Raw genomic sequence first — 10,322 nt, 5'->3', positions numbered from 1 at the left:
CAACCTCCAACTCCTGAGCTCAAGCGAGTCTCCTGCCTCAGCCTCCCAAGTAGCTGAGACTATAGGCGCCCGCCACAACACCTGGCCATTTTTTGGTTGCAGCCATCATTGTTGTTTGGCAGGCCCGGGCTGGGGATTCGATCGAACCTGCCACCTTAGGTGTATGTGGCTGGCGCCTTAGCCGCTTAAGCCACAGGCGCCGAGCCAAGCCTCTCATTTGAAATTTGTTTTTGCCCTTGTACCACTCACAAGTCAAAAGGGCCAGACACAACATTTGAAACCAGTTGGTTCACACTAGAGTCCACTCTCTTAACCTGTGTATCATATTAACTGTCAGACACAGGTTTTTTGTTTTTTTTTTGAGACAGGGTCTCACTCTATTACCCAGGCGTAAATACCATGAAGTCAACCTAACTCACACCAACCTCAAACTCCTGGGCTTAAGCCATCCTGCCTCAGCCGCCTGAGTAGCTGGGACTACAGGTATCTACCACAATGCCTGGCTAATTTTTCTATTTTTATTAAAGACTGGGTGTTACTCTTGTTCAGGCTGGTCTTGAACTCTTGAGCTTAAGGGATCCTCCATCCTTGGCCTCCCAGAGCGCTAGGATTACAGGCATCAGCCTGGCTCAGACACAGGTGTTATTGTAATTATGATCATGCAAAGAAAGGCCTGGATGAAGCATTACATGTAAAAACGTAACACAGCAAAGGCAAAATTGATCCACCTCTGGTGGGGGGGGGGGGGGGGGACAGTGTCCACGCTACGGGACTGCCTGGGAGCACAGCTGAGTATGGGGTAACCGGCTTGGGAACAACAGAGAGAGAAGTTTGGGCAGGATACCAAGGTCCAGATAAGGTTGGAGGTGGTAAAAACAGAGACATGACCTGAAGAACTGCATCCTGCTAGCGAAACTCCCCAGCCTGGAAGGGCAGAGGCCGGACAAAGGGCCGCAGAAAGGTCTGTGCGGGCTGGGGGGGTGGGGTTGGCTGTGTCACTGCATTCCCAGCTGCCCCGACCCGGCCTTTCGCAGCCACACAAAGATCCCAAACATAGAAGCATTCAGCAAAAGACTTGGAAAAACAGCTGAAGTGCAGAGCGAAATGGCAACAAAGCAGAAGGAGGACGGCCGCAAAGAGCAAAATAGGGGGAAGTCAAAAATACCACGTCAGCAAACGCCCAGGCTGGGCAGGAACAGAAGGGAAAAGGAACACGGGTTCTGAGGTAGAAAAGAAAGATGCTGCTAGATGAGGACGCGTTTTTGTTTTCCTAAAATTTCAGATTGATGTGAGGTTATAAAGGATTATGTTTATAACCTATAATCTATAAGTCATAATGTTTGCATTGTCCTGTTGTACTTGTGCCCCTCACCTAGGATGTGTGCCAGGTACCCTTACATTGTGCCCATTATGGGGGAGCACCCCCGTCCCCCTCCCGCCTCTCTCCTCCCCCTTTCCCCAACTTGAATTGAATTGCATTTTTCTATCACTCGTTTGCCTACTGGCGTCATATTAGTATTTAGTACATCGAATACTTGCTTCTCCATTCTTGTGATTCTTTACTAAGAAGAATGTGTCTTAACTCCATTGAGGTTAATGCAAAAGATGTAAAGTCTCCATCTTTTTATGGCCCAGCAGTATTCCAAGATGAGGACACATTTTAAAAGATGTTCCCTGAATCCATTAAATCAATTAATTCATTCACTGATTTTTAGAGACAGGGTCTCACCCTAGTTCACTGCAACCTTGAACTCCTGGGCTCAAGTGATTCCCCTACCTCAGCCTCTTTAGTAGCTGGGACTCCCCATGTAGGCCACCATGCCCTGGTGTTACAGTTTTCTTTTTTGGCAGTTTTTGGCCAGGGTCAGGTTTGAACCTGCCACCTCTGGTATATGGAGCTGGTGCCCTACTCCTTTGAGCCACAGGCGCCGCCCTTGGTGTTTTTGTGTATGTTACCAAGACTAGTCTCAGACTCTTGGCCTTAAAGCAATTCTCTTGTCTTGGCCTCCCAAAGGCAAATCTATTTTAAATGAAGACGTTTTAGGAGACAAGAAATTAAAACAAAGTCATTTGCTTTTTTTTTATCTCAGGTTCCCTTTTCTTTTCTCTGAAAGAGGAGACTGCTCTGTACTGACCTCGTAGGCTTCATTTTTCCACGTTGTTAGTCTTTTGCGTGTCTCATGAATTTCTGAATAAGGACACTCTTGCCCAGACCCAGAGGTGTAAAGAAAGCCTCAGAATGTCTGCTTATTTTGCTATCAGCTAACTCTTGATCAGTTCTTGGGAATAAACACCACCTCTTGATGGCTGTTCAGCACAGAGGCCCAAACCTCCTCTTGGTGCACCCCTAGCCCCAGCTCTTGGCTCACATCACATGAGGCGTATCCCAGAGACACTGGACAAATGGAACAAAGGATCAAAAAGCCACATGTATGTCCACGCATGTTTTTTTGTAGACAGAATCCATGGGTTTCCTTAGGGGATGTCTCTTCTTGCATCTTCATTTCCTGAGAGTGTTGTTTTCTTCTGCAGCTGATATATGGGCCCCTTCCTTCCTGGCATGGCCCACTTGTGAAGTCTCTGTGGAGTTGGAGGGGGTCTCCTCCAAGGGGCAGTCCCATCTCAAGTGGTGGCGGCCCCAGCAGCCACTCTGGTGGGGCCTGGATGTAGGTTTTTCCTGTGGGATGTTCTTCCCTTGCAGGGCTGAGGCACATGTCTGGGTCGGAGCTGACCGAGCTGCTGGACCAGGTGGAGGGTGCCATCCGTGACTTCTCAGAGGAGCTGGTGCAGCAGCTGGCCCGCCGGGACGAGCTGGAGTTTGAGAAGGAAGTGAAGAACTCCTTCATCACGGTGCTCATTGAAGTTCAGAACAAGCAGAAGGAACAGCGAGAACTGATGAAAAAGAGGCGGAAAGAGAAAGGGCTGAGCCTGCAGAGCGGCCGAATAGAGAAGGGAAACCAGATGCCTCTCAAGGTATGTGCACAGCCAGCTGGACGACTGTGTGCATTGACCTTGAACCCCAGGCACCTCAGGTGCCCATACTGACCCCGCAGTGCCCTCCAAATCCTTACTGAGCAGAACCCTGTAACAGACAGTGGGCTCGGAAAGAGGGAGAAGATACCCCTGTCTCCTCTACTTCTCCAAAGAGCTCACAGTCTAACAGGGGACGCATGATATAAATATTAAGAAAGAATTGCACACGGCATGTGTTCTCTGCAGGGGAGACCTTGGAATGTAGTGTGAAGACATTTAGTGCTGGGGGAGATGGGCCCAGGACTCTGGGTCTGATCTCTGCTACTGGCACAGATTACGGTCTTGACTGCTCCCTCTAGGGCAAGGGTCCTTAAACTTTTTAAGCAGGGGGCAGTTCACTGTCCCTCAGACTGTTGGGGGGCCGGACTGAGGGCCCTGGGATGAGTCGGCTGCTAAGCAGGGCAGGCAGCAGCAGCAAAAACACCTGGTGGGCCAGATAAATGTCCTTGGTGGGCCACATGTGGTCCAAGGGCCGTAGTTTGAGGATGCCTGCTCTAGGGTGTAGGTAGTGTCTTCACTGATGGGAAGAGACCAGATGCCTTATTGTTCTATCGACAGGATTCCCTCAAACCCATGGTTATTAATCAGGGTCACTCAGTAGAATCATCCAAAGGGCTTTTTCAAAATACTTTTTCCTATGTGAGACTTTACTGAATGGGGGCTAGACAGTGTATTTTGAAGAAAAGCTACAAAATCAGGATCAGGACAGTTGCTTTAAGCCTATCCCTTCCTGACAGCTGAAGATTTTATTTTCCACTTAAGATCTTAGTGTCATTGTTCATCTAGGTCTTACTGAACTGTTTTTTTTTTTTCTGTTTATACGATGGAGGGTGGAATCAGGAAAACTAGGAGGTGCAGCAGGGTCTGGAAAAGCTCAGGCTTCAATTCTGGCCCATTTCTGTAAGCCAGGGTCTTACATTTACTGTCTAGTCGCAGAACCCTGGGGCTGTGAGTGAGATTACAGAACTCCCGGGGTGAGGCGTCGGGGAGCAGGAAACCTTTGCCCTTCCTGAGTGTCTGTCTCTCCCCAGCGCTTCAGCATGGAAGGCATCTCCAACATCCTGCAAAGCAGCATCCGCCAGACCTTCGGCTCCTCGGGAACCGACAAGCAGGTACCAGCAGCCATCTCCCTGCGCCCAGCTTCCTGCCTAGATTCTTGCCACTTGGCCTTCCCAACAAAGAGCCAGGGGTGGTGACTCACCAGAATTATCTCAGCATTTGAGCAAGAGGGGAGAGGTCCTGACCTTTTTTTACACTCTTCAGTAGGAAGAGAAAGGTGAACTTTTTTTTTCCTGAGCTTGAACATGGACATGACTTCAAACTCAACTCTGCTTGTAGGTCTATGAATTAAGTTGTTTGAAAGACAGAATGCATTAAAAGGGCATCCACTTCACCACAGAGCCCTTCCTAGATAGAGTCTAATTAACTCTCCCACCACACCGGATCACCCCAGGAGCTGTTCTTACCGAGACTCTCCCCTCAGCTGCCCAGCCCTGATGGCAACCCATGATGTGGCTTCTCCCCATTGGCTCAATAATTTGCCAGTTGCATTTCTAGTTATGAAGACAGTATTTGAAATTTTTATCAAGAGCCTGTTATGGCTTGGCGCCTATAGCTCAACCGGCTAAAGGCGCCAGCCACGTACACCTAAGGTGGCGGGTTCGAATCCCCAGCCCGGACCTGCCAAACAACAATGATGGCTGCAACCAAAAAATAGCCGGGCGTTGTGGCGGGCGCCTGTGGTCCCAGCTACTTGGGAGGCAGAGGCAGGAGACTCGCTTGAGCCCAGGAGTTGGAGGTTGCTATGAGCTGTAATGCCACGGCACTCTACCCAGGGGGACAGCTTGAGGCTCTGTCTCAAAAAAAAAAAAAAAAAAAGAGCCTGTTATGTGCTAAACTCTGTGATGAGGCCCTCAGGTACAAAGGTGAGAGGTCTCCGCCGTCGTGGGGTGCATCACCTTGAACAAACTTAAAATTGTGGAATCAGTGCACTTGGAATGTGTATATGTTTCGGATAAATCTGTAGCGAAATTCTAAATGCTGGAATTCCAGGACCACAGCCTGGGAAGAGAGAATTTAGGAACCTCTAACCCAGCCCTTTGGTTTTATAGCAGTGAGAACTAAGGTCTGGAGATATAAAACTTTTTCCCAAGGCTGCACTGTCAGTGGCAGAGCCAAGACGAAAATATAAGTCTCTTAACTTCGGGCCTGGAGCTCTTGTCCCGATTAAGGTCTGTCTCCCCTGCGGTTGGTCCTTGATATCTCACTGGTCCCAAAGATGTTGGTTTTGTTGTAGGAGCACCTCACATCCAGCAGAGGGAGCAAATCCGACATCCAAGACATAAGGCGGGGTTAAGGTTTTCTCACTTGTCATTTTGACTACAGAGAAACAATTCCATCTTAATTTGTACTGCAAAGGATAAGAAAATATAACTCCTCCGCCCCGGGTGGTGGTCTCTGCTTTCATTCTGAAGGAGAAAAAGCTTGCTAGGATTCCTAAATAACCTAAATGTTTCTAGTGTAGGAAGAATAAAGATGTTAGTGGATGGAGGGAAGTTTTTCCTTGTTAAATGTAGGAAAGCCTTGCTTTTTTGGCTCGTTTTTAACTTTTCAATTTTTTGTAGAGATAGGGTCTTGCTGTTGCCCAGGCTAGTCTCAAACCCCTGGACTCAAGCAAACTTCCTTCCTCAGCCTCCCAAAGTGCTAGCGTTACAGGTGCGAACCACCATGACTGGCCAAGTCTTGCTTTTGAAGAGACATCTCAGCCGGGTGTGATGGCTCAAGCCTGCAATCTTAGCACTCTGGGAGACCAAGATAGGACAATTGCTTGAGTTCAGGACTTCGAGACCAGCCTGAGCAAGAGCAGGGTCAGAACCTGAGATCTAGTCTCTACTAAAAGGAAAAAAAAAAAAAAGGAGAGAAAGAAGAAGAAAAACTAGCGGGACATTGTGGTGGGTGCCTGTAGTCCCAGACACTTGAGAGGCTAAGGCAGGAGGATAGCTTGCACCCAAGAGTTTGAGGTTGCTGTGAGCTGTGATGCCATGGCACTCTATCAAGGGTGACAAACTGAGACTCTGTCTCAAAAACGAACAAACAAACAAACAAACACAGTCTACAAAGGTGGAGGGAAAGTTCTGAGATAGCGGTGCACCAATGAACATGAGCGCCGTGGAGACTGCCAAATTTGACAGAGCACATGTCGCAGAGAAAAGCATGGTTCCCAGGCAAACCATCCCCTGTATCTCGACCCCAGAGGAACCCTGTCTTACATCTCAAGCGCTGCACACTCTGTTTGTCTTGCAGTATCTGAACACAGTCATTCCTTACGAGAAGAAAGCCTCTCCTCCCTCTGTGGAAGACCTGCAGATGCTGACTAACAGTGAGTTCAGCAACTTATTTTCCTCCATCCCTGCCTGGACCCCACCTGAGACAGGTGCCTCAGGCCTGACGGTCCCCAGAGCAGTGAGCTGGTGAGCGGTGGGGGAGATTGGGGCAGGCAGTGCTGGCGCAGGGGACTTTTTATGCCCCCTCCCCCCACAGTTCTCAAGGCCTTGCAACCTCATGGTCATCTCCTCCTGCAACTTGAGGTTGCCGGGTCCCCACTTACATCCCTTGAAGCTGAGAGCTGGGTGGCTTCTTGGGTGGGGTAAGGTTAATTGGAAAAAACAGAATCTAGTTTTCCTTCCAGGAAGTGACTGCCTCCTCTCCAGCACTTTGGCTCTGTTATCAAATATTAATAAACATTCTGCACTATGGGAGAAGACAGTGTGTCATAAAGAGCCTTTTGTAAGCAAAATCTCTTTATATATATCAAACAGTGCAACCCCCAAAGGGCCAGAGGGCACATGGAGTTAGCTAGCAGTGCCAGCGCGGCTCTTGTAGGAAGAGAAACATTAAGCTGAGATAGGATGACAGGCCCAGCGGATTACGAGACAGATTCCATTTCCCTGGCAGCTGAGTAAGGCAGAGAGTGAGGACCAGCGAGGCCACCCAGCCCACCACAGGCTGCTTTGGGGGAATGAGCGTACGAGGGGCTCTTGAATACCCCAGTGGAAGGGAAAGTGAGGTTCTGTTCAGCTGGGGGATGCCTGCCGGGCTCTCATGCTAAAGGTGATAATAATGTCATCTATTCCTAGATCATAGCACATAATAATGATGACACTTGTAGAGGGAAAATCTACACTGTGGCCATTTCAGCTTTGATCTTGCAGAACTGTTTTCACCCTGTTCTGTGACAACCCATCACCATGGCCTTCCTGCAAATGGAAATCCTACCTACACCAATAGACACTGCCTCCTTGAGAATTGTAAATTCAATGTATCATGACTGGCTCTTAACTCATTTTAAACTCCTTGATTTGCATAAATTTGCACTAAAACATATTAAGAAAGGGAATAGATAGAAATGAGCTGACACTTGTAGGTTGTTTGTGTTTTCACGAGTGGTGAGCATTTGGAAAATAGTTTGGACAAGTTACAAAGGTTGTTATATCTCTATCATAGACTCAAAAAAAGAAAGACCTATTCATTTATTACAGATACCCATTCAGGAATTCAGTATGAAATCCTTTCATTTTAAGTAAGAAATAGAGTTGTTTTTGTTCTGAGTGGAGTAGTTTTTATTTTTCAAGTTCATTTTAAAAATTATAGCTAAAGCTTAGCCTTGACTTGAATATTTTGGAAATATGGAAAAGTGAACAAAGAAAAATAAATAATTCATTGTCCTTTTCACTATGGTTACTATTTTGGTGTTTTTCGGCCATAATATATATATATATATATTTAATTTTTTGCAGTTTTTGGCCAGGGCTGGGTTTGAACCTGCCACCTCTGGCATATGGGGCCGGCGCCCTACTTTGAGCCACAGGCACCGCCTCAGCCATAATATTTTGTATTTTCCATGTAGCTGGGATTACACTGGCTATAAAATTTTGTGTCATGATTTGAGTCCCATCAGTTAACATTTTCTTAACCTTCTTTTTATGGCTATCTCTTCTATCCTGTGGATATACTGCCCTCCAGTATTTTATTCTTTTTCAAGGATAAATACCATCTTCTCTGGATACCAATTCTCCTGCAGGTTATAAAAGCTCTCAGTCTTAGTGGCAAATCTTCGTATGCATTTGGGAACAATGTCTTTTCTCTCTCTGACTCCCAGAATTAAGGACATAGGCCAAAGACAAGCTCTTCCAACTGGACAACCCATATAAACTTTGGATTTTCAAGATTGCCTTAGATACATATTATCCTGAGTGCAATTCCTGTACTTCTACGGCAATCTTAGTGTGGCATTTCATCTGCCCACGCTCAGTTGCAAAGTCATCCCAGCCAACTCAGTTGAAATGAATGCATGTCTAAAAATACAGAAAAAATAAAATAGAAGAAACCAGGACCACCAGCATCCAATTCAGTTGAAATGAATACATGCCTAAAAATACAGAAGAAATAAAACAGAACCCAACACCACCTGGATGGCTTTAGGTTAAATCTCTTTCCTTTTTTGGACCTGGCCACTGGCTCCAGCTCTGTTCCTCACCCACTTCTGATTTTTCCCCTATTTCATTTCCCTGTCTTGGAAGTAGGCAGAGTAATGAATGGAGAGCAAGGGCGTGGAAATGAATTGGGGATTGCAGTTGCCTCTGACCTCAGCTCTCAGCACCCCCCCCCACTTATTGTTTTCTCTGCTCTTGAAAGTCAGACTTGATCATTGAGAAAGGCCAGGTCCTAGAGAAACATCCACAGAAAGGAACATCCCTTATGGTCTCATTCAGAGAGAGCTACTGATGGCTTTTCGTGTACTATTCTTCTAGATTTTTTTCCTGCGAGTATTAGCCTTTATTCATTATAAATTTAATACATGTTCTACAACCTCCTTTCTTCACTGATAAATAATATGTCTTATATATCTACCCCTCTCCCATTTTTTTCTAAAGCTATGTAAGACCACATTGAAAAAATGTACCACAATTCATTTAAGAAAGTTCACTAATGAAAGAATCTCAGGGGGATAGCTTGAGGCTCCGTCTCAAAAAAAAAAAAAAAAAAAAAAGAAAGAATCTGTTGATGGACATCCCCCCCTTTTTGATATTATAAATAAGGTCCATATACTTTCTTAAAAGATTTTTCTACAAAACTGACTTCTGCAATATACATTATGAATAGAAGATGTTACTTAGTTTCATAACAGAAAAAGCTATTTTAAAAAATTTATAAAAACCTGGCCAGCCATGGTGGCTCATGACTATAATCCTAGCACTCTGGGAGGCCGAGGCAGGTGGATCCCTCAAGTTTAGGAGTTCAAGATTAGCCTGAGCAAGAGAAAGACCCTGTTGTCTCTACTAAAAATAGAAAAGCTAGCCAAGTATAGTGGCGGGCATCGTAGTCCCGGATTTTTGGGAGGCTGAGGCAAGAGAATCACTTGAGCCCAAGAGTCTGAGGTTGCTGTGAGCTAAGATGCCATGGCACTCTACCCAGGGTGACAGAGTGACATTCTGTCTCAAAAAAAAAAAAGTAAAATAAAATAAAAACCTTTTCTTTTTTTTTTTAGAAAGATGAGATGTAGAGAATAAATTTATTTATTTATTTATTTATTTTTTGCAGTTTTTGGCCGGGGCTGGGTTTGACCCCACCACATCCAGCATATGGGGCCAGGGCCCTACTCTTTTCAGCCACAAGCACTGCCCCTAAACACCTTTATTTATTTATTTATTTATTTTTATTTTTTGCAGTTTTTGGCCAGGCCAGGTTTGAACCCACCAACTCCGGCATATGGGGCCGGCACTGTACTCCTTGAGCCACAGGCACCATCCTAAAAACCTTTTTAAAAAGCCTTTAAGATGGTGTATGGCACACCTCTTGGGAGTGGGACACAAGTCTAAGAGGGACGTTATCTAACAAATGTAATCAGTGTAATTTAATTCTTTGTGCCCCAATGAATCCCAAACAACAAAAAAAAATTTATTTAAAAAATTATAAAAATAATTATAAAAAAATAAATAATGTTCCCAATGAGCAAGTCTGACTTTCATGAGCAGAGAATTATTATTCATAATCTATATGGTAGAAGTCAATTCTATAGAAAAATCTTTTAAGAAACTATATGGGCTCGGCGCCTGTGGCTCGGCCGGCTAAGGCGCCAGCCACGTACACCTGAGGTGGCGGGTTCGAATCCCCAGCCCGGACCCGCCAAACAACAATGACGGCTGCAACCAAAGGATGGCCGGGCGTTGTGGCGGGCGCCTGTGGTCCCAGCTGCTTGGGAGGCGGAGGCAGGAGACTCGCTTGAGCCC

The 10,322-nt window shown here is 46.0% G+C and overlaps 1 protein-coding gene across 1 annotated transcript in view; it reads left to right on the top strand.

Moving 5' to 3' along the window:
* The window catches only part of FEZ1 (fasciculation and elongation protein zeta 1), a 38,438-nt gene that overhangs the window by 23,373 nt on the left and 4,743 nt on the right, over positions 1-10,322 (top strand). The window contains exons 5-7 of the mRNA XM_012809605.2: positions 2,702-2,973; positions 4,065-4,145; positions 6,337-6,412. Coding sequence (XP_012665059.1) covers positions 2,702-2,973; positions 4,065-4,145; positions 6,337-6,412 — 429 coding nt within the window. The remainder of the gene's footprint in view (positions 1-2,701; positions 2,974-4,064; positions 4,146-6,336; positions 6,413-10,322) is intronic.

Source organism: Otolemur garnettii, unplaced genomic scaffold (assembly GCF_000181295.1).
Source record: "Otolemur garnettii isolate 467f Iridium unplaced genomic scaffold, OtoGar3 scaffold00108, whole genome shotgun sequence".
Lineage (NCBI taxonomy): Eukaryota > Metazoa > Chordata > Mammalia > Primates > Galagidae > Otolemur > Otolemur garnettii.
The sequence above is the reverse complement of the archived record's forward strand: the minus strand, read 5'-3'. Positions and strand labels throughout refer to the sequence as shown.